General features: G+C 39.1%; 11 protein-coding genes across 11 annotated transcripts; 7 read left to right on the top strand and 4 right to left on the bottom strand.

Annotated features, from left to right (window-relative positions):
* Window positions 1-20: 20 nt before the first annotated feature.
* BATDEDRAFT_34559 (uncharacterized protein) lies at window positions 21-980 on the bottom strand (the record flags this gene model as incomplete). The annotated part of the gene is made up of 3 exons (XM_006677338.1): window positions 744-980; window positions 456-671; window positions 21-373 (listed from the first exon to the last, which is right to left on the bottom strand). The coding sequence occupies exons 1-3, from the start codon at window positions 898-900 to the stop codon at window positions 21-23; spliced, it is 726 nt and encodes a 241-aa protein (XP_006677401.1). The 5' UTR covers window positions 901-980.
* Window positions 981-2,060: 1,080 nt separating this feature from the next.
* On the bottom strand, window positions 2,061-2,491 carry BATDEDRAFT_9851 (uncharacterized protein; the record flags this gene model as incomplete). Its single annotated transcript, XM_006677050.1, has 2 exons — window positions 2,061-2,200; window positions 2,308-2,491. 2 exons carry the CDS (start codon window positions 2,489-2,491, stop codon window positions 2,061-2,063), a joined length of 324 nt encoding a protein of 107 aa, XP_006677113.1.
* Window positions 2,492-3,165: 674 nt separating this feature from the next.
* On the top strand, window positions 3,166-3,744 carry BATDEDRAFT_23345 (uncharacterized protein; the record flags this gene model as incomplete). The annotated part of the gene is made up of 1 exon (XM_006677200.1): window positions 3,166-3,744. One exon carries the CDS (start codon window positions 3,166-3,168, stop codon window positions 3,742-3,744), a length of 579 nt encoding a protein of 192 aa, XP_006677263.1.
* A 698-nt stretch (window positions 3,745-4,442) lies between these two features.
* Window positions 4,443-5,358, bottom strand: BATDEDRAFT_36694 (uncharacterized protein). Its single transcript, XM_006677404.1, has 3 exons — window positions 5,265-5,358; window positions 5,002-5,178; window positions 4,443-4,888 (listed from the first exon to the last, which is right to left on the bottom strand). Exon 3 carries the CDS (start codon window positions 4,738-4,740, stop codon window positions 4,558-4,560), a length of 183 nt encoding a protein of 60 aa, XP_006677467.1. The 5' UTR covers window positions 4,741-4,888; window positions 5,002-5,178; window positions 5,265-5,358; the 3' UTR covers window positions 4,443-4,557.
* Window positions 5,359-7,134: 1,776 nt separating this feature from the next.
* BATDEDRAFT_23343 (uncharacterized protein) lies at window positions 7,135-9,417 on the top strand (the record flags this gene model as incomplete). The annotated part of the gene is made up of 9 exons (XM_006677199.1): window positions 7,135-7,317; window positions 7,451-7,511; window positions 7,623-7,776; window positions 7,860-7,908; window positions 8,015-8,385; window positions 8,506-8,815; window positions 8,876-9,025; window positions 9,065-9,139; window positions 9,244-9,417. 9 exons carry the CDS (start codon window positions 7,135-7,137, stop codon window positions 9,415-9,417), a joined length of 1,527 nt encoding a protein of 508 aa, XP_006677262.1.
* Window positions 9,418-9,482: 65 nt separating this feature from the next.
* Window positions 9,483-10,220, top strand: BATDEDRAFT_36693 (uncharacterized protein). The gene has a single exon (XM_006677403.1). It carries the CDS (start codon window positions 9,879-9,881, stop codon window positions 10,182-10,184), a length of 306 nt encoding a protein of 101 aa, XP_006677466.1. The 5' UTR covers window positions 9,483-9,878; the 3' UTR covers window positions 10,185-10,220.
* A 2,191-nt stretch (window positions 10,221-12,411) lies between these two features.
* Window positions 12,412-14,088, bottom strand: BATDEDRAFT_10020 (uncharacterized protein; the record flags this gene model as incomplete). The annotated part of the gene is made up of 7 exons (XM_006677069.1): window positions 12,412-12,716; window positions 12,803-12,889; window positions 12,972-13,059; window positions 13,143-13,369; window positions 13,458-13,586; window positions 13,661-13,796; window positions 13,924-14,088. 7 exons carry the CDS (start codon window positions 14,086-14,088, stop codon window positions 12,412-12,414), a joined length of 1,137 nt encoding a protein of 378 aa, XP_006677132.1.
* A 910-nt stretch (window positions 14,089-14,998) lies between these two features.
* On the top strand, window positions 14,999-16,663 carry BATDEDRAFT_23340 (protein-lysine N-methyltransferase; the record flags this gene model as incomplete). Its single annotated transcript, XM_006677198.1, has 5 exons — window positions 14,999-15,122; window positions 15,200-15,237; window positions 15,372-15,624; window positions 15,713-16,202; window positions 16,309-16,663. 5 exons carry the CDS (start codon window positions 14,999-15,001, stop codon window positions 16,661-16,663), a joined length of 1,260 nt encoding a protein of 419 aa, XP_006677261.1.
* Window positions 16,664-16,914: 251 nt separating this feature from the next.
* On the top strand, window positions 16,915-18,050 carry BATDEDRAFT_18965 (t-SNARE syntaxin; the record flags this gene model as incomplete). The annotated part of the gene is made up of 1 exon (XM_006677131.1): window positions 16,915-18,050. Exon 1 carries the CDS (start codon window positions 16,920-16,922, stop codon window positions 18,048-18,050), a length of 1,131 nt encoding a protein of 376 aa, XP_006677194.1. The 5' UTR covers window positions 16,915-16,919.
* Window positions 18,051-19,356: 1,306 nt separating this feature from the next.
* On the top strand, window positions 19,357-20,243 carry BATDEDRAFT_86797 (uncharacterized protein; the record flags this gene model as incomplete). Its single annotated transcript, XM_006677561.1, has 4 exons — window positions 19,357-19,437; window positions 19,599-19,749; window positions 19,904-20,005; window positions 20,083-20,243. The coding sequence occupies 4 exons, from the start codon at window positions 19,357-19,359 to the stop codon at window positions 20,175-20,177; spliced, it is 429 nt and encodes a 142-aa protein (XP_006677624.1). The 3' UTR covers window positions 20,178-20,243.
* Window positions 20,244-20,395: 152 nt separating this feature from the next.
* BATDEDRAFT_86796 (uncharacterized protein) lies at window positions 20,396-22,507 on the top strand. Its single transcript, XM_006677560.1, has 9 exons — window positions 20,396-20,522; window positions 20,621-20,746; window positions 20,897-20,992; window positions 21,058-21,179; window positions 21,297-21,426; window positions 21,533-21,802; window positions 21,887-22,106; window positions 22,222-22,324; window positions 22,394-22,507. Exons 1-9 carry the CDS (start codon window positions 20,408-20,410, stop codon window positions 22,502-22,504), a joined length of 1,293 nt encoding a protein of 430 aa, XP_006677623.1. The 5' UTR covers window positions 20,396-20,407; the 3' UTR covers window positions 22,505-22,507.

Here is a 22,507-nt window from a genome sequence, read left to right as displayed (position 1 = left end):
AGCATTTCAAAAATCAAAGTTTATTCCTTTTTGGGAGTATTTTCCGATTCAGCCAATTTAGCCTTTTGTCCAATCAGTTTGGCAAGCACATTTCTGAGATTCTTTTCTGCCAGTTCCACACCGAGCTTTCTGGCTTTTTGATAATGTTCAACTGCCAATTCAAGTTTTGACGAAGCATCCAACACGACACCATAATTGTAGTGCACTTCGCCATCATCTGGGGTAAGCTCGAGTGCAGCTTCATAATGCGGCGTAGCAGTTTCCAAATCCTGTTTAATAATGGCATACACATTTGCAATATTGACATGGGCATCTGCACGAGGAAGAAGCTCCAGCGACATGTTCCATTGCAAAAGTGCTTTATCATGTTTACCTAAACCAAACAATCAGTATAATGACAACAATAGCTAAATCAAAGTCGAGTTCATCCACATTTCGTTGGAGCTTATTGGTACCTTGTATGTGGAAACAATTTCCAAGATTAAAATGAGCATCACTAGTCGGTTGTGAGTGCACAGATTTCTCAAATGCCTCAATTGCACCTGCTATATCTTCTTTATTCCACAAATCCAGTCCTGTGTTGAACCACTCTTTGGCTTTGATGGTCAATAATTCGTATGATTTGGAATGTGGAATCGATGTAGCTTGAATATATGGTGTAGCAGTCAGACCTATACAAATCAATTTTTCAATTGAATTCAGCTTGTATTATATAGATTGACACAGTTGGTTTTGTATATTACCTCTGAAAGGAGTGTAAGATGGGAATAACTGCATGTGTGATGTAGACTGAGGAATCTGACGCTTGAGTGCATGCACTCTAAATGTTGAAATAACTGATACTTTGGATAAAGTCAAGGCTGCTGCCATTTGAGCGTACTGTGTTGGCAATCGATTCATTGCAGTCGATCAAATTGTTATTCAAACCAGAGATTTTTACCTAGTATTTTATTTTACATGAATATGATTGTATATACATCACGTGCACGATATTTTTAAATTCATTCATTTCAAAATGCATTTTAAACTGCTAGATTTACTGCCCAATAGTGTGCTTATTGAACTCTGACACATCTCACTAGTTTTCTGGTGATTGGCATCAAAACAACTGTTGCATTTTTAAATGTGCAATCATTGTTGTTGAACTAGATTGCAAACGTATCCGTGATTCAGAATACAACAAAGTCGAGTCGTATTAACAACAACAATCAGTCCTCGATACTTGGTTTCAGATTTGGTGATCGTACAATATATGATTGTCAAAACCGGATTCAGTTCAAAACCATAGTTTGTGAACATTGTATATTGAATCTATTGAATCAAATGTAGCATAAAAACACGACAAACATTCGACTATTGGTTATTCCCAAGCAAAGCAAGTCGATGCAAGATAAAGTATTTCATTTACGTGAATACGGCAGTAAACTTTGCGAGTTTCTATTGTGAATTCAGTCATGGGTTGTAGTTTATATGTCAAAGTGTAAACTCGGTCAAGATTGGTTGAATGGAGATAAAAAAGATACAATCCAAAATACTGGTATTTACCATCTGCCACGAGTCAATCCACTCATAAATACATCCAATATTGCAATCATTACATTCGATCGGCTAATTAAACAACGACAATAAGCTATTCAAATAAATTGCTGATATTATTTCATTCTAATCTACTAGCCATTAAGCAAATACAGCAGTTACAAGTATAACCTATAAGCCCAGCCGCAAATGTTGTTTCTTCAATAGGCGAGTACTAAATGCTTGAAATAAATTTTCACCATAAAAATCTATTGATACAGCCCAAAGGCCTCTGCTTGAGCATGAGCATGTGCTTGCGCTTGGGCATGTGCCTGGGCTAATGCTGCAATCATGTTTGGATGAATGGCATCTTGGTCCAATATATTCATTCCACTAGTTACATTATTTTGCTGAAGGTCTGCCGAATCTCCTAGTTTATTTGTTCGCTCCGACTTTGCCGTATGCTACCAATCGGAAACAAAGCAGTATTCTAGTATTAGCATTTAAATTATACTTGCTATACAGTTCCGTGGCAGATGTTTTTATCAGCAACTTACCTCACGGTACTTTTGCAAGTGCACTCGGAGTGTCTCTGTATATGTTTCAAACCCAAGTGAATGCATTGCCCACAAAATATCCTCACCATTGATGGTCTTGCGTTTCTCCTGCGCACATCTGTCGCTTGCTAATATGACCAGTTCAAGTAGCAATGGTTATTCATTAGCTGATATTGTCCTCGACGTTTGTAAACATAAGCCATTCTCCCATAGACATCATCAAATGATTCTTTACCTTCGGATGTAACAAAACTGATAAACTCTGATACACATTCTTGTATGCATTCTTTGGCTTCTTTAGCTATTTTGGCATTTTCTGGCAACCCACGTTTCATGATTCGTGCAACATTGGCTATTGGAAGTAAACGGTCTTGCTCATGGTCATCATCCTTTGATCTTCTGTGAGCGTTTTCTGACATGTCTGGAGTATGGCAAGCTACAATTGATTGCATTATATTAGAGGACTGGCATGCCATTGATGAATAGGCAGTTTAATCATAAAACCATATGGACTGCTTGATATATATAGTCAAGGATGATACAAGACAACACCCAAGCAATGTCCAAAAGACCATTGCTGAGCTGATTGTCAAGTACCCATCATTGGGAGTTAAACTCGTTAGTTCGAGTCTATAATTATTTGGAAATACAAAACTTTGACTATGTACCAATCAAGATAGTGAATGCATGAGTTTTTGAAAAGATATAGAAATTGGTACAAGATGGATTGCTAAATGAAGATTACCCAAAATGTCCAGTAGTGAATGTTTTCAGGTGAGAATGGCAGTAGATGATTCCAACTCAACTTGTGCGATTTTTGGCCAATCTGAATTGGCCAAAAATTATACGAGTTGATCAGATGGATTCGAACCTTCACTCGACTATTTCCATGGAACAGTATTCTTGTTGAAAGCACTGGACACGTTTGAGTGCTGTATCGGAGTTGGTAAAGCTCTTGTAAAGTATTCAAAGATGCATGGCGTTTAATGCAAACCAATAAACAAAATAATTGAATTCAAGCTGCAAACTCCGCCATCTTATAAACTCCCGAATCGTCTTGGCTTGATCTCACACCCTTGAATATTACTCTTGCATGATTCAAAAAAAACAAATTCGAATAGTTGCAGTAGCTAGTGTGGCTCTATTCATCATCACCTTGTCTTTGGTCAATGTAGTAAAGAGTATCCAAATGCCTACACTAGCGGATCTGGTGTCGCAAAACGAGTATAAAAATCGAGACATGAACAAGGATGTCCATGCGAACAAACTAAAAGAACTATTCTACACTGACAATGACTTTTACGATGACTCTGGTGATAAGAATATTTTCCAAGGACATGTTGACACGCTGGATGACTATGATTCAAAAAACAAGCATGCTGTCAAGAAACAAGAGAGTTACAGGCACAATGAATCTGATGTGCTCAATCACCTCAATGATCATCTAGTAAAAGATACTGACGAGTCCAAGGTCGATACGAGCCACCATTTTCCATTGGCAGGCCAGCACAAAAAACTTGTTCAAACTCCAACTGAATATGTTGATACTCTCGAGAAACCAAATCAACCTACCGAGTCATCCAGAAATCCTTTACTTGACCAAAATCAGCAACCGGACGCAGTCAAGAGCGAATTGCAAAACAAAGATCAACCACTCGAAAAACCTACTTGAAAAGTCAACACATTGCATAGTCGCTTCTTTATCTACTTTCCCAAAACATATAAAACAAATTTGGTTTTCATTTGATGGTGTTTTCTTGTGTGGATTGCAGAGTGTTCAGATTATATGATTTGCAACTTCTATTTGATTCTGCACAAGTGTGTTACTGACAACCCAAATTTACTGTTGGATTTACTCTCAATATCAAGGAATTGCAAGAGTACACACATTCCAACTCTTTGATAAATCATGTTGGTTTTAGTCCAGTGCGCTGTGTATTTGAATCCATCGTTCTATCAAGATCACTAATACGGATTAGTGCATTCCAACACAACACTAGGTAATGCATAGCAACCACTCTTTACTACAATGCATCCAGTCAATGATGACACATTTTGTAATCGTTATAGAGTCATTGATTCAGTATCTGGCATTTTATTAAGGAGTTGGATATTAGTCTGGCCAAATCTAGTTTTCTGGATGAATGCAATGGGTTGGCAGTAGTATTGTGATGACGAGGCATAGTAGGATATGAGTTGAGCTACTGTGATTCGGCAGCGTAGAATGCCCCTTTGGTTCGACTTGTATACCCATCTAAAGCCATCTGTTCATCATCACTACTTGGAACCAACTCATCTACACCTTAAGATGAATGATAATGCCTGTTCTACCTTCTTATATAAACCTGATCTGATGGCACTCATGTGTGTGCGATAGCAAGGCGAAACTGAGACTTGATTCCTTTATTTTGTAACATTTACATTCAAACTGAATCCTATAATGTTGATCTACTTTTCTGACCATGACTAATAAATACTCGACGGATCAAATCTGCATACTGACTCCTTCATCTTCATCTACTATATGCCACGCATCACCACTGTCCTCATTTTCAGTTGGCTCTGCACCAAAAGCAACAAGCTGAACAGGGACATCTTCCAAACTGGCTTTCGAGTGCTGTGATTTTAAAGATACGGAGCGGGCAGATTCGTCTACTTTGACGCCCATCAACGCTTCTGCATGTGTAGGTGGGCTAACAAGCTCCCAAGGCTTTCCCGTTGTCCAACACGCTGCATGAAGTTGAATAACGCTAGATGCTTCCAAATCAAACAACTGCGATTTCGTAAATGCCGTATCTCGTGGTCGTCCAAACTCTCTGGTATAAATCAAAGTATACAACGATGAGTTTGTTATTCAAAATAATGCAGTTTTGGATCATTTACAGCTCTTGACCATTTGTAAAATGGAATGGTAAATGCGAGTCCATACCGTCCAAGATCTATTGCCTGACAACACGCAGCAAGATTTTCCAAGAGATTTACAGATCGTTCAAATGGAATATTGACTCCTTGTGTATAGCATAGGTAAGCGATGTTGTAATTAAGTAGTGCTAAACCTGTCACAAATGACTCTGTATTTGCTTCGTCTGTGAACAGTGGTTTGGTGCTGTTTTTGTATGGTTTTAATCCAAAAGTATAAGATTTCAATCAGTATGTTGTCAACTATACAATGGCCTGCTGTTTTACAATTACCCATGGTCTATTTCAGATTCAAACGACTGTTGGATGCTTGATTGATCTCCTGCAAAGGTAGTATGAAAAGGAAGTACAATATCTAGGTACTGCGAGAGAAATATTGTCAGTTGCAATGCATATCCCACTACTGCATTCAATTTTTCTCTCTGTTGATCTGATAATAAATACAAGTCAACATAAATCAAAAATGAGTCACTAATGCTGTAGACTGGCATTGGGATCCCAGTCCAATATAGAGAATGCACCTACTTGTTAGTAAATGCAAGGCTCCGTAGATGGTGAATCCGACTAAAAGAACGCGGTATTCAATTTGTGATCCAGCTGCCTCGTCTATGGCAGACATATGAGCTGCTAGATTAGAGTTTCTGCTCTCTTTTCCTCGATTTCGATTTGTGGATGTGTTGGGTGATGACAATGTTGAAGTAGATCCCATTGCAGACATAGCATTTGTATTCCATCTTTCAGTTTCATTTTTACCCGATCCAGAGTCATTTCCAATTCCTGCGGATTTCCGTCTCAATACCCTTCGTAGCCGAAACACTGATAAAAGATCCTTGACTAATCTGCGTCGATGTCGTAGCATACTGTTGATGATCTGAATATACGAGTCTGTTGTGCGCTGAATATTGGTTTGAATGGTCTGAATACTGCTTTGTCGTATAGCATCCAGTCTCTTTTGTATATTGAATATATCCTGTGCTCGAGTTTGTTTCAAGGTCTGCATGTTCAATACCTTTTCTCGCACTAGTGCAAATCAATCAAGCATGACATATCCTATTAGGTTTAATTTCACTAGTCTATAGCGAATACTATTTCGATGCGACATTCCAAGTGATCCCATTTGATGTCATCAGCATGGATGTCATGGCATTCGAATAAAAAATTAAGCTTACGTTGTTGGATGACTTCTTTTCGATTAGCGACCAATGTTTCCAGCAACTGTACCCTTGATAGTACCAAAGCATACTCGGCAGAGATAGATCCGTTGGATGTAGGATTTGTGCCAACTAACTCCTGGATGCATTCTCCAGATGCAGCTAGATGCTCTTCAATGGTAGCAATCAAGTCTGCCTTTTGCTGCCGATATTTCAAAACCATCTCTGATTTCTTGAGAATGCTAGGTATGATATAATTCCAGTAGCAGTTGGTTTTTAGCACCATTTCATATTAAAAGTAATGCATTGACAACTCTTAGCAACACAAGTATGGATGGTATCTGAAAGTCTAATGCTCAGTAAAGATGTGGTAGCTTACTGTTGATACACACAGTCTGCACACCAGTACTGGGTTGAATTTATACAGCAGATAGAGCAGTCCATTCAGCAGCAGTTGTGGAAAGTCCAGATAAAGTCAAAATTGCAACTGTATTCACGCAAAATGAACCAAGCGTTCAACAGTCAATCTAAAGTGATCTTGACCAGATTCATTGGACATTGTTTTGTAAACTTGTTAGTTTGCTGTCTTTTGGTGATTGGCATGGAAACAGCAACTGCATTTCCAAGATTGTTTTTTAAATTAGAGCGCGAACGTATCTGATATTAGAATACAAAAGTTGGTAGAGTTGAGAACAGTCAAACTGGTATCTGTATTGCAATGGATAAATATGATGATTGTACAATGTATGACTACCAAAAGTGGAGAAAAAGACAATTGGTTCAAAACCATGGCTGAATTATGTTTATTGAAGAATCGAAAATGCACATCAAAGCAGTACAAGAATACAACGAATATCTAGTTGTTGGTGATTCCAAAGCAGGATAGTGACTGCAAGATAGATACAAGTGTTTCTTTTACGTGAATATGATTAAAACAAGCTGGGTTTCGAATCTAAACATTTTGCCAATCTAGACTGTATATTCATACGTACATGACAACAAAGGAAGAGTGGTTGCAGTTGGTAGACCAAGAAGAGGGAGAATCTCTTGCTCTTGCTCTTGTTGAAGATATTCTGCAGCGCTCACAACATGTACTGTTTGAAAAACACATTGATGTTCAAGTGCTTCCTTATACTGTCAATTTTGCACGAGATACTCTCGTTTCACTCGTCAATGTAAGCCATCTTAAATAGTTAATGCGTCATGAGTGGATAGTTTATTCTATTGAATGTTTATACTTTATGGCTATTTTTATCAGGATGAGTTGCTAATGAATACACGGCAATACATTGGCTATTGCATCTACAGTATAGATTCTTTCGACGTGACCCAGGAAACATTGACCCAGAACTCTGGGAGCAAGATGAAGGTAGGCATCCGTTTAACCATTACGCCATGCCCAAATACGTTTTGCATTGAATCTAGATTCTGTTTACTGAATAGATTTAAAACTATGCTTGAATTTGGCTTGTATCTATAGAGCCAGAGCCAGTACACATCGATTCATGGGCACGAGGAGCTGTTTCTACACGAACTCTATCATCCCATATTTTAAGAACAGAGCATTCAAAACATACTTCTGCCAACCCAAAAAAATCTGATATGGTAGCAAAAGCAGTCGAACTTGTTCACAAGTAAGTTCAACTTATTATTGTTGAATTCATTTGAAATGTTTGCATTTGTGACGAATCCAACTCTATTGTATTGCAATGTGTAGAGAATCGGGAACATCAAAAATTAAACTTATTGATCACGCTCCATCAAAGGTATTTTTTACAGCACTCGAGCCAAGTTGATGTTGTGGAATGATTTCAATACTGCTATTAGGATAAGGCTGGTTGTATAACATGTATTTATATGACTGCCATGTAGACAAGACAATCTGAATGGAAAGCCACGCTGCCTTTAGCCTCCGTTTCATTAAAACCCATTACTACTCTGCATAGCCCAAAAAGTCCAGCTCGATCAATCCATAGTTCGACTCGAACAGATATTGCATTTGGTACACATGAAACATCAAGTGTTATTACACCACTGTCCCATAACGCTCACGCACATCATTCCAACTCCAATCATGTTGCATTGAACCATCAAAACACTCCAGCCCTATCGATTGCTTCAAAAGGATCAAAAGATAAGCATACTTTGATAAAAAGTCAAGTCCAACACCAGATAAAGTATGATTTAGATGAATGTGTGGCGATTACCAAACGTACTGTGCCAGAAAAGCTCATCACTCAAAAGTAAGTCGAGTTGACGCTCTCTCTTGCAAAACTATGTTGATCGTGTAGCATGTATATGTTGTTTAAATAGAACTGATGCTGCATTGTTTTGATTGTCGTGTGGGTGGGTTGAATGAATAGAACGGCGGTAGTTTTACTAGATGAGAAGCGTTTAGCTACTGGATTGAATTCATTACAGGCTTTTGGAAAATCAAGGCATGATGGACCTGCAAGTGATGCTCACGACCACGAAAGAAACCGATCAACAAGGTTTGATGATATCACAAGTGTACAAAAAAACTTTATCCATACTGGCCAACCCGGTCAATCTGGTCAAAAACCTTGCACCAAACTTTTAGGCAATCCAAAGCCAACTAAGATTGAATGCCCCAAACCGCCATCAAACGTAAAACCCAAAGAGATGGGTGGAAATGTGCGTAGAACATCAAAGGTAAAACACTTACAGATCAACAGTGATGATAGAATGAATTACTCATTTGAAATCAATCAGATCAAAAACGCAATGCATTGTTCCAGTCAAGATCAATCAAGTGTCGCCAATCCTACTATCGACAAAAATGAACATTCACAAGACCCTTTGTCAAGGACTAAATTACTGGTAAAGTTTAATGTTTTCCAATGCACAATGATTGCAATTCGAGTATGTGTGGTGCTGAATCTAAACACAAATATTATGTAGACCAATGCAAAATCGATTTCTAAAACAAAACTAAAGCAAGGCGCAACACATAAAGATTCGCCACTGATTCAAAAGGTAACTGCGATTATATAAAATATTCATGCAACTTGTTTGCTTGGCAAAACTTGTAAATTCACTATTGCTTACAATTGCCCATTTCCTTTTTTTCATTTACTCAGATGTTGATTCAACCACCACACTTGCCAGAAATCATATCGAATTCACAAGAGCAACATAAATTCAATATGTCGCAGGGGGTTCTCAAAAACACATGTGATCTAGTAGAACCAACTACTACACAATCAGCATATACACCGACTGATGGAGTGAAACTCGCACCGAAAAGAAATTGACGATATCTGAAGGAAACTAAAAAAAACTTTGCTAAACGCATTTTCGTGAAAAAGATGGCAAGATTAAAGCTGGGATCTATTGAGAATCCCAAAAACTAAAATGCATTTAAAATGAAAGTGAATGAAAAATAATGGGACTAATTTTAACAACGACAGCCCTGATCATGTCCCACTACAATCCCAACAAGGTTGAAAAATGACTTGTGCATGTGTGGATGAAAGGTTCAAGACAGCAAGTGGAATGAAAAGTTAAAGTCGAGCCAAAAATAAACGAAGAGTGATGGATATGATGCAGAATAATGTGTAACAAACAATTCACTGGACTAGGTGAGGATAATGTGAACCATTAGGTACACAGACTGTCTCACAACTGGTGCATGCCTGAAAGCGGCATGCCATTCATCTGTGAGAACTGATCATATCCAACGGACATTGTATGCTGCTGGTATGCAGACAAATCCATGTTGGCCTTGATTGCATTAAGATCCATTGAGCTGCCCTTCAAGTCCATGTTTCCGCCATTCAGCTCTTCAATCCGGTTATCAGTATTTAACAAGGTGTCTTCGTTGTCTACTGTAAACGCAAAAGTGAGAATCTCGTCCAAGTCGCCACGAATCATTCTTTCCACCAGATCTACATCCTTGTCTTCTACTTCCTCACTGAGCCGAGGAATATCGGCCATTGTACGATTTTTGGCAATTTCAGCAATCAACCGTAACCGCAACGTGCATGCAGATTCTTTGTTGGCTTCCAAGGGTTTTAAATGACGACGAAGAGCATCACTTCGAGCAAAGCCCTTTTTGCATGCTGGACAGGAAAATGGTTTTTGGCCCCTGGATGTAGAATAAAATAGTAAACATGTAAGATTAGAATATAAACAAGAATCATAGAATAGAAACAAGCACATACTCGTGTAGTTTATGGTGCCGTTTTAAATCATGCTTTCGTGCAAATGCCTGTGAGCACACCTCGCATTTAAACGGACGTTCTCCGGTGTGTGATCGATAGTGAGATTTTAAGTTATATGGCCGAGTAAAAGTCTTGAGACAGTCAGGATGTGGACATTGATAGAGTGTTTGTAGTGGAGTCTTGAGAGTGATCCAAAACTTTCCTTCAGGAACACTATCATGAACACCTTTGCGGTCATCATGGAAAGGACGAGTGGTGAGTGGAGGAGGCAGATCTGATACTTGCAATCGGTTCTGTTGCTGATTTTGCTGAATATGCTGCAAATCAGGTAAACTAAACGTATTTGAAAGAGAAGCAGCCGAGTTACCAGTATGAGCCATGGCAAGGTATCCGTTACGATTATTTGTATTTAAAGTATCGGTAGTAGTGGTAGCGGGCGAATCCAGTAGCCCGTTTTCAGCTAGAAAGTCTTCAAAGGTTTTTTTAGGCTCACCTGCAGATGGTAAACTATGGGACGGTGGAATCATGTAGGATGGATTAGATTCCTGCGAAGGGTGGGTTGCAGGTTTCAAAAAATCAATCAAGGCGTTGGCCGATTGTTCAGGAGATAATAGGGAGCTGCGATGAGCGGGTGTAAACTTTCCATAGGACATCATGGATCCGATAGGAGAGCGAAAGGAAGGCTCTAATGGAGAATTAAACGGAGAGTTCATGGGAGACTGGATAGTGCGGATGAATGGAGAAGGGACCATCAAGATATGAGCACTGTTTGGACTAGGTTGGACGTGGGCACTAGTAGGGCTGGGGTCGACATTCAAGCCAGCAGTCAAGGCCTCGAGGCCCATAATCGAGCCACAATGGTTTGAGGCTCGACGAGCAGAGTTTGCCATGTTTGGGATTGACAGAAAGTCATTCACAAAAGGATGAGGGGATCCATCGTAGTTGGCAGAGTGAGTAGCCAAGATTCTGCCGCTTGAGTCGAGCAAAGGCAAGCCAGGCTGAGGCACTAGAGGAGAATGATTTTCTGAAGGGAACATAAGATGGGAGGTTTGAATGGAGGCCACATAAGGTGAAGTGACAGGCGGATAAGCCAGTTGAGACATGCCAGCAGTCAAACTATTGGCAGTGGAAGCGTTCGAGACTCGTTCAGAAGCCAGAACATTGGACAAGGCCAAACTGTTTGCATTAGCCTGTTGAAACTGATTAGCAGCAACAGAAGGATCAAACGACTTGGTATCCATAAACAGAAAGTCCGAGGCCGTGACAGGAGTGTGAGAGGATCCAGCCATGGTGGAAGAGTCAGGAAAGCGATTGTCCTGCGAGTTCAAGATGGAAGCAGGAGCTATTGCAGAAGTGGGAGTGTTTGCAACGGAAGCAGATGAGAACAGCAGCAACTCATTCAACTGCTGCTGTTGCTGAGACTGAGACTGTGGTAATCGTTGAGTCTGGAACGAATCGAAAGCAGTTTGTGGTTGTGAAGAGAGCTGAAGGTTCTGAGTGTCCAAAGAGAACAGCTTATTAGGAGCAGTCAGAGCAGAAGCAGACAACTGTTGCTGTTGAAGCATCATGGTTGACTGTGGAGGAGGAGACAAGAGTGAAGGCCTGTTCATAAGTTATACTCGAGTTTGGGAAAGTGGCCTCTTGTGCTAACAGGGATTACACACCAAGACTCAGGGTTGGACAGCGAGAGTCAAGTTTGCTTGATTCAAACTGAGTGGATTCAAGGGTTGCTGTTCAGCTGATAAGACTCCCTTGTTGCAATCCCTTCGCATGCGCAATCCCATTCATGTTATGCCATTCGCGAATGTCATTCTGTCGCCCTCTTCTGTCCTAAAATCATGGTCTTGCATCAACTATACATTCTGATGATACGAGTCTTGAATTCATGGAGTCCCTAAACTCATGGATTGTGTGAGTCCCTAAACTCATCAATAATACGAGTGTCATCACAGCACAATGGCTGCTGCATCGTCCCAGTCTATTCCACTATGATGTTGCATTGGTCTTTTCTCAAATTCCATCAATCCACCTATCCGGAAATCTATTGTCATGGTTAGACTCGTCACAAATAATAAACTGTCCTAATCATCGCTTACCTTCGTTGCCTATAAACAATCGCTCTCCATGCGCTCCTGCAAATGCTACCCCTGCAATCTCTCCAAAAAACTCGACGGTTTGAACTGATACTGTCTTGTCCTCTCTATTCCCTTCCCCTTGGTGTCCACGCACCGTATCCATATCCACTATATGCACAAAATCAGCTGGCTCTGCTACTGCAAGAAATTTACCGTCTTGAGAAAATCCAAGCGATCGCACTGCTCCCATGTCTGTGCCTAAAACTACTACCGCTTGGTCACTTCGTCGTATATCATATATTCTCGTGGTGCAGTCTGATATATAAATCCCTTGTTGATCAATACACTATCTCTTGTTTGCTAAAGCATCTAAATATGATTCATGTGTTGAATTCACATACCTTGATTGCCCGTGGCAATATATGTCCCGCATGGTGACCATGCACATGAAAAAGAAAAGTCAATATGCCCTTTTAGCTGGCATAGTTCTATTCACATAAACAGTTAGTATGCATCTAGACTTTAAACTGACTGGCATTTAGCTAAGCCATTTCATGCTGCTGCATTCACCTTCTCCTGAATCGGCACTGATAATTAATCCTTCTGGATTGTCGCCAATAACACAAAGTAATCGTTTATCTGGACTTTGGTCTGAGCACTGTTTCACATTGCAGAAATGGGCCATTCAATGTTAAATCTCATGTTCATATCCAAGACAGATCATTATACATCCCAACTCACATTGGCTGCCCAAGGAAACGGAAATACTGAAACTATTTCCATCCGATTTAAATCCAGAGTGCGTATGTGTCGATCGTTACTTGAAATAACACACTGTGGTACGCCATTCCGATTTGTTTGCAAATTCATGTGGTTTGTAATGCCATTTTCGTCCGTAGTGATTGTCCCCGTATACAACTTACTCTGCTTACTATCTAATCTTTTAAATGCATATTCCCCACAAAAGCCTGAATAAAGTACTTGAATTAGATTAAAAAAATATTCTGACAAGGTACAACCCCATCATAAAATATAATCATTTATAGCAACCCCTACCTCCAATGATCAGCATGTTACTTTGCGCATCCAAAGTAGTAATGTTGATCCGTGATAGCGGCCCAGTAAGTGACATCACATCACTTGATGTGCGTGATATTGGACTCCAATGTTTTACGTGCTGTCCATCTGGAATGATGCAACAACCACCGGTTTAGTTGTTTCTAATCAAATAGCTACATCAAATGAACGCATGGGCTTACTTGGAAAATAAATATCGTTTTTACTGGTAGCTGCAAGCAAATGCCGCAGCTGGAAATGCACAATAGAGCAATGACAATCTCGCTTTGTGTATCTAAATCTAAACATATTATTTTCTTTTTTGGTAGAATGAATCTCCTATTGAAATGCAATATACCATGCACACAATGATTTCAACAAATGTCAGTATATTCATTGTTTAGGCACAGCAACATTCATAGCACACTATCTGCAAAGATAAATGATAGATGGCAAACATACATACATTCATGATTTGCGAACGATCTACTCCTAGATTCGCATAGCTGACGTATTGGAGCAACCGCTCCTGTCGTGCTTCTGCTCGCGTATGAAACGTCAAATTCCAACTAATTCCCTGTAAATCCACTATATATGAATTGAAATATAGCAATGAGTACAGGTGAAACATCAAACTATTGTAAAACAGGCTTGAGTAAATAATACATCAATTGACCAAAAGTATCGGTCTATACTCTATGCAATACTGTAGATTCAAGCATATCCTTGAGCCATCTACATATCAATGACACATACTTGTTCCTGACGCTATCATTTCTGGTGTAACATCAATGACCGTTAGCGCATCAGCTTGATCTCTCATGCCGTTATAAATATGATGTGGTGGAAGCTCCTAAGCAAATTCATTAAAATAATCCGCCATCAAATTCAGATATCCGACATACATATTAAAATTAATTAACTAATACAATTGACAGTCAGTATAACCAAGATCTATCAACAATAAAAGTTACTTGTTCATGGTCCGAGTCTTCCTCATTTGAATCTTCTTCGTCTGAATCCTCTTCTTCATCATCCTCTGCAAGAAAGTCCTGATAATCTTGATCCAATTCATCATCCTCCATAATATCATGAATACCGCTATTTATAGTAGAGTCCATTAGCCCATCTAAATGGACATCGTTGCCTTGCAAGTATATGGTGTTTTCCATGGCAGCAGATCCTGCCGTATCTAAAGTAGCTTCAGCCATATCAGCAAGTATATCCAAAACAGTCTCTCTAGCTGCAGTTCTTGTATTCATTGACAGTACAGATGATGCACGGAGCTGCTCCTCAGACTCGTTTGGTTCTTGTTGCATACAGTGTAGCAAATTCAAGTGAAATGTTAGCATCACAGCTCAGTATTCTTGAACAAAGTCCAATAGCTGTAGCTAGTGTATTTTCTCGATAAAACATGGATGGAATGACTGCGCAACTAGGACTCACCAGTACCGTCCATCCCAAATTATCAAAGATTGATGATACTTCCGTCGAGTAAAATTATCAACTGCTAAAAACGAACCTAATTTCTTGCCAATAAAATGTTCGAATCCACCAATATTCACGGAACAATTATAGAGGACAATGAATGCTGGGCGTTATTTCAGAAATGGCTTGTGCTGAATAACTGTTCAATCTCTTCATTGGTTCTTGCTCATTTTTCTGGTAAGACTGCATAGTTGTTTATTTGCTACTGTCTTGGACCAACTGACAAACCAACCTTTCAATCTATTTTGATGTAGATACTGGCAGAGGATTGATGGCCACATCAGACTTTCAGGTAAACCAACTATATCAATGTTTCTACATTCAATGATCAGCTAAACTGAATTTAATCCATTGGAATGGCTTGATTATTCAATATAAACTCGTATCTCGTTGCATTCATTGATTATTCAAATACTGTTTTATTAGATTGGAGACCCTGTTGTTCGCATTCCAGCAAGATTGCTATTGGTTCCAAGACGGACACACAAGCTTTTTAATAATCATCCAGCAATCGTCGCTCTCAAACAACATCCGTCCATTGCATTATTTATTGCTTGGCAAAAAATTCATCCTACTCCTGAATGGTCGCCTTATATAGATATTTTGCCTCGATCGTTTGATACCATGCCATTGTGCATTGATTTGAAACTGTTGGCCATGCTACCGTATGATATTCAAGGTATGCCTTTATCCTTTCATTTGTGAATGTTTGACACCAACTCCAGTTGGAATTGGCATAACATATCTAATGCACTATTTATAAATAGAGATTGCAAAAAATCAACAAAGCAAACTAGATACAGATTACGCATTTGTATGTACAGCGCTTGCAGTCTCTGGATATGAAATGATCCCCAAGGATATTTTTAAATGGGCATGGATTGTTGTCAATACTCGATGCATTACCATGAACACCAACGCTATTTCCAAACCACAGTTGTCACATATTCATCAACAGCCCATCATCACACTTGCTCCCTTTTTAGATTGTTTAAACCACACTTCCACAGCGCGCATATCTGCTGGGTACGATACAGTAGAAAAGGCGTATATTATTCGCACGCTAGTGCCATATAAAAAAGGATCCCAGGTATTCATCAACTATGGTCCACACGATAACAATTTTTTACTGGCAGAGTATGGGTTCGCTATTTTGAAAAACCCATTCAATCATGTCGTGTTGGATCGTGAAGTTGACTTTATGATGCAGCATTTTGGCACAGTATCTGATTTGCTTAAATCTGAGGGTCTATATGGGTATGTACATTTGATTTACATCTACGTAACGACCAGTCATATTCTGCATTAACAGTACTCATGCTAACAAGTATTGTTTTTATTTGAACATGCATCTACACATCAGAGAGTTTATTATAGCGAATGACGACCTAGGGTATCGGCTTATGAATGCTATGCGTTTATATGTAGCTGTATCTCAAGGTAGCGATCTTTCATCTGTATTACCAGCATGGAGAAGTGTTCTTGGAGGAACATTGCAGTATATTTCCAAAGACTTGGAAAAAGCTACGCTGCAACAATTGATTCGAATTTGTGTAGACAAGCTAAACTGGTTCCAGCAATCTTTGGTGACCATGGATGCCGCGGAATATGAGGAATTCAAGTTTGCAACAGTATTTACTCGGCAAATAGTAAACGAGGCAGTAGAAATATTACAAGAAGCGATTGAACTGGCGACAGACAATATTGCATCAATTTGACATGGTTTATATTTTGTAGATTAAAGCAAAGCATATCATTGAATTGACTTTGCGTCTAGTTTGTTGGATGAATTTGTTTAAAAGATGGCAGTATCGACTATGGAATAGTAATTCAACTTTAGTTGCCAAAGTTGAATCTGGCCAAGACGCAGCCGAGTTGATGCACGTGATATGAAAGGCTCCAAAATCACAACTTTAAGCGCATCGACTTGCATTCAAACTGCCTGAGCTTGCCACTGCTGTTGCATTGACAATCATGGTGGGCAAGAACAGGACAAATGAATTTTTAGCTGTGGTCGAGTCTTGTTTATCAAGAGATGCTGGCATTCATCGCCAGCAATCCATGCAACCTGCAGACAAGATTCACCTGCTCAACCACCAGGGTCACCATGCAGCAGGTCCACAGCTACGGACCAAGTCTGAGTTCACCAAAGCTGCATCCTCTATTGGTCGTGACATCAACTCAACCATGACCAAACTACAGAAACTCACAACTTTGGCCAAACGAAAGTCACTTTTCGACGACAGACCAGTCGAAATCAACGAACTCATTTATGTCATCAAACAAGATATTGCCAAAATCAATTTACAAATCGGCAAGCTAGGTGATTATTTGGCTCGGAATGGTGGGGATGCTTCTGGGTCGTCTGGTTCCACCTCTGCTTCTGGCGCTCGCTCCAACAACAGACAAACCAAAGAGCATTCACACAATGTCATTTCTAGTCTACAATCCAAACTCGCTACTACTTCAGATGAGTTTAAATCCATTCTTGAAGTCAGGTTCCAAAATATGAAGGATCAAAAGAGTAGACGAGATCAGTACTCATTTGCATCTAATGCTGGATCAAGTATGGATACCTCCGACTCTCCATTGTATCATCCTGAGCGACGCCCTAATAATGCAATACAAGCTGTTGCTCCTGATCCCAATAGTTCATCATCATCCTTTCAGCCCACATCTGGAACACCACAACCTACACTCAGAACTGGATCGGCAGGGGCAGGATACTCATCAGTACCAATGTCTGCCGATACAATAGCAATAGATTTTGGTTCACAGGGTCTCCAGCAATCCATGATGCTTCCAGCAAGTCAATCCTATGAACAATCCGAATACCTTGAATCTCGCAGTCAAGCCATTGAATCTATTGAATCTACCATCATTGAGTTGGGCCAGATCTATCAAAATTTTGCTACCGTGCTTGCTGGCCAGCGTGAAATGGTTCAGCGTATTGATGACAACGTGATGGATGTCCAAATGAATGTGGAAGGTGCCCACACACAGCTTGTCAAATACTATCAAAATATCTCTAGTAATCGAGCACTAATGCTAAAAATCTTTGCTGCAGTAATTGCCTTTTTTTTGATTTTTGTAATGATGACCTGAAATAAAAAATAGACGTTCGAGGTATCATTGAATTATAACAGCGATGTAACTATTTTATTTATCATGACTTGTCAAGTCTAGTTGTGGTGTAGAATACTTGATCATTATGCTGGCCAATTCTAGGTTGGATGATCAGATTACTCATTGACCAGATTCCATGACAATTGTCTCCACTCAATCCGTATCACTGATTAATAATCAATCTTGACCGAGTTTACACTTTGACATATAAACTACAACCCATGACTGAATTCACAATAGAAACTCGCAAAGTTTACTGCCATATTCACGTAAATGAAATACTTTATCTTGCATCGACTTGCTTTGCTTGGGAATAATCAATAGTCGAATGTTTGTCGTGTTTTTATGCTACATTTGATTCAATAGATTCAATATACAATGTTCACAAACTATGGTTTTGAACTGAATCCGGTTTTGACAATCATATATTGTACGATCACCAAATCTGAAACCAAGTATCGAGGACTGATTGTTGTTGTTAATACGACTCGACTTTGTTGTATTCTAACAACTCGAATACGTTTGCAATCTAGTTCAACAACAATGATTGCACATTTAAAAATGCAACAGTTGTTTTGATGCCAATCACCAGAAAACTAGTGAGATGTGTCAGAGTTTGATAAGCACACTATCGGGCAGTAAATCTAGCAGTTTAAAATGTATCGAGGTTTTTTCCTAGTATATTATTTTACGTGAATACAATTGTTTATTCATATTTATTACAGCTAAATTTAAAAGGGATAAAAATGGATAAATGTTTGTATTGTTCTAGATTAGTATAGACTATACAAGTGAACACTAAAACTCGCGTCAGAACAAGACCAGATGAATGACGTTTTATATTCAATCGAGAAAAACAGCAGGCTTTTTAGTAAACTGGTTGTGATGAGACACGAGCAATGGATGCTTTTGTCATTTAAATCAGTAGACAGTCTACCAATCTATGCAAAAAACAATACCACCAAAAAGCAGTATGTTTTTCCAAACCTTTTTCTCAAGCTTTAAAACAAAACTGTGGTGGTGGTCGTCGCAAAAGTAACAAACCAAACTCGACCTTACACGAGGGTGGTGAGTTTTACGTGAGCATCGCTCTAAACACATGATACACTGAGAATGATGATTGCGGACAATTTCTCATTTTCCCTTTGCGTTCTCATGTCCTTTGTCATGAGCTATAATGATAGAAAGCATAAGCTTTTAGAAATTATTCAGCGCCGTTTTGACCTTGTCTGTTTTCAACGTTAAAAACTCGTTTTTTACATTCTCCGACCAATCCTATTTCAAAATGCAAGAACCTTGTGGAAAATGCACCAAGACCGTCTACGCCAACGAAAAACTCGAAGCTGCTGGAAGGTGGTTTCACAAGGTAATCCTTTACTCGTCATAGCACCTGTATTCTGTCACTATTACACAAACCGTGATGGTACTAGGCCATACATCAAGATATGCGACCTACTTTTTATTTTACAAGACTAGCGATCAGCTAACTGCAAATGGCTTTACTATTTCTATGGGTTGATGGTACAGGGCTGCTTTAAGTGCAATGAGGCTGAATGTGGTATTCAGCTTAACTTGAAGAACTTTAAGGCGGACCAGGGCAGTGTGTGGTGCGAAAAACACATTCCAAAGCCAACCCATACTGCCATCACAGACAGTATCTCTGTTGTCCATGCCCTTCGTAAGTTTTTATTTTTCAGTTTTCTAGATGACATCACTATTGTCGAGTATGTTTTGTCATTGTAGTCTGCTTGAGATTTACATGTCGTGATTTGACTGCATTATGGTAAACGTTTAATGTCTGGACGCGCCATGGGTTTGGATTGGGTCAATAGATGCTCCTAAAAAAGCTTCTGAAGGGTTACACAAGGCTCAAGTTGGTACGGGTGAGACGCCAGCATATGGGTTAGAGACGATGTCTGTTCAGCACGCTCTTGGTAAGCACAGTTCGCGTCTTTTGATACACTTTTAGATTCACCATTTGAAATACTGACTTGTTGTTTTTACAACCAAGCTGCACCAAAAAAACCAATTGAAAATATTGGTAATGTTAAAAAGGACGATGCTGGATATGGGTCTCAGGAAGCTCTCCATGCTTCGGGTCATTGAAGTTTATTCCTAAATCTGACATTTAAAACGTATTCGTTTAAAATAAATTACGATTGTTTTCAAAAACATTCACATCAAATGTATTGAATTATTCCAGTGAAGAACGACTGGTTTTGGAATGGAAATGTCTAGCAGGAAAGCACAAGTATTGATTTCAAAGCAAAAGTTGCTGCAAGAATGTTTCATTTTACGTGAACACGACTGTGAATTGTCATACTTTCACTTACTCAATGAACTCGAATATGAAGTTGAAAACACTAGTTTTTATTTTATTGGCAACCGACATCACTGCTACAGCAAACTCTGTCACTCTACTTAAACCAACAATCGGTGTATCTACAAAGAGTAGGTTGTCAGTTACAAATCCACTTTCCTTGCATTTGCTGACAAGTCAAATCACTCAACCTTGCAAGCTACTATATTTGCGATCCTACTGTGATTAGACCTGCATAAATATACCAGTATCAAGCCAGGTGATGTATTTTCATGTCTTGATGGGTCAATGCAAATCCCATCCGAAGCCATCAACGATGACTACTGTGACTGCCCAGATGCAAGCGATGAGCCAGGTAAATCAATGTCTTGTTCAATTCATCAAGACTTGATGACTGATTTTGAGATACTTGCATATTGAGTTATGACCCATCACATTCATATTGCCATTGGATTAACAAATGGTCGGGTCTAACTTTGTATCATGCCATTACTAAATGACACAGGTACATCTGCTTGTGATAATGGCGTCTTTACATGCATCAACAAGGATCATATCGAGTCAAGTATCCCCAGCTCCAGGGTAAATGACGGTGTATGTGGTAAAGTACCAAATGCGTATTGGGTTTTTATTTTTTTAAAGTGGCTAAGCTTGAGCGTTGATTAGATGAAATTTGTTGTGATGGAAGCGATGAACATTCGGGACTCATAACTTGCCCCAATCGCTGTATTGAAAAAGCCAAAATTGATCAAGAATATAAATCCGTTGTAGAAAACACTCGTAGATTGGTAAGATCACCACCATTTTGATTGGGGATAAACATGTAATGACCAGACCTGAATTGTCAATTCGTAGCACAAACACTCAATTATACTGCATTCTATTGTTTCAACTCAATTTTATAGGGTGCATTGGTTAAGCTTGAGTATATTCAAAACTCTCAACTTATTTTGGATGAATTACAAATGGAACTTGACGAACATTACAAGAAAAGTCAAATCTTGCAAGACGAAGAAACACATCAAAATGGCAAGTGTAGCAAACACTTGCTGATTTAAAGTATACATTGATGATTTAAAAAATCTCAATGTTTTAATACTCAACCCATGATTTTACTAACGAGCTAAATTGAATATATTAGATTATTTAACGCACCTTGAATCGCTTCAAGAAATGTTTACAGATGCACAGAAAAAGAAGTTGCATGATGAAGAAGCTTGTAGCATCAAAATGAAAAGCCGGGATGAGTGGCTAGATGCTATACTAAATGCTACAAACTTATTAGAGTTGAAGCAGCGTGACAAAGATATTGACAAAATTCTTGCTGTGCGAGATAGTATTGTTTCCCAGCAACATGAAGAAGCAAGCGTATCTGAGCAGTCTTCAGTCATTAGTTTTAAAGATCACTCTGGTAAGTAGTTTGAACGTTTTTGCATTGGATAGAATTGCTTTTTAATCTACTTTTTGCTAATATATGACATGTAAACTTTACTAGATGAGATACGCGATACCAATCAAAAAATACTGGACATTAAAAAACAGCTCGACAATGTCAACTATCAAATGCAGAGAATCACCAAAGAACTTGACTTGGACTATGGACCAGAAGACGTATTTGTGTCACTTTACAGACAATGTTTTGAGCAGAATCATATGCAGTACAAATATAAACTGTGCTTTATGGAGGACGTGCACCAGGATCGAGTTAATTTGGGGTAAATATTTACTATGTTGTTGTCAAAGTAATGTGCATTTGATGCAATTTAGAATCTTGCTCTAATGTATGTGCTAACACTGAGTCTTTGTATTTTTATATTCTACCGAATTCAGCATATTTGATTCATGGGGTACAGGAGAGTCTAATACCAAATATCACGAAATGAACTTTAAACAGGGCGAGCAGTGCTGGAATGGACCAGAGAGATCCACCAAAGTATGCCATTTTTCAGTCAATATCTGAACAGCGATGTAATCTGATACCAATATCCTTTGAATATTTTAGGTCATGTTTTCATGTGCACAAGAGAATGCTATCTTGAATGTTCAAGAGCCCAACAAATGCGAGTATGTGATTATTGCCACAACTCCCGCTGTTGCGAGATTCGTGATGTAGATC

This window comes from Batrachochytrium dendrobatidis (genome assembly GCF_000203795.2).
Source record: "Batrachochytrium dendrobatidis JAM81 unplaced genomic scaffold BATDEscaffold_3, whole genome shotgun sequence".
In the NCBI taxonomy this organism is placed as follows: Eukaryota; Fungi; Chytridiomycota; class Chytridiomycetes; order Rhizophydiales; genus Batrachochytrium; species Batrachochytrium dendrobatidis.
The sequence above is the reverse complement of the archived record's forward strand: the minus strand, read 5'-3'. Positions and strand labels throughout refer to the sequence as shown.

Coding starts and splice junctions, on each gene's coding strand:
- BATDEDRAFT_36694 (XM_006677404.1), bottom strand. CDS start 4,740: ATGGGCGTCAAAGTAGACGAATCTGCCCGCTCCGTATCTTTAAAATCA.
- BATDEDRAFT_36693 (XM_006677403.1), top strand. CDS start 9,879: ATGTTGGCCTTGATTGCATTAAGATCCATTGAGCTGCCCTTCAAGTCC.
- BATDEDRAFT_86796 (XM_006677560.1), top strand. CDS start 20,408: ATGAACTCGAATATGAAGTTGAAAACACTAGTTTTTATTTTATTGGCA. Junction 20,747..20,896: donor AGATGCAAGCGATGAGCCAG/GTAAATCAATGT, acceptor TAAATGACACAG/GTACATCTGCTTGTGATAAT. Junction 22,107..22,221: donor CAGGATCGAGTTAATTTGGG/GTAAATATTTAC, acceptor TACCGAATTCAG/CATATTTGATTCATGGGGTA.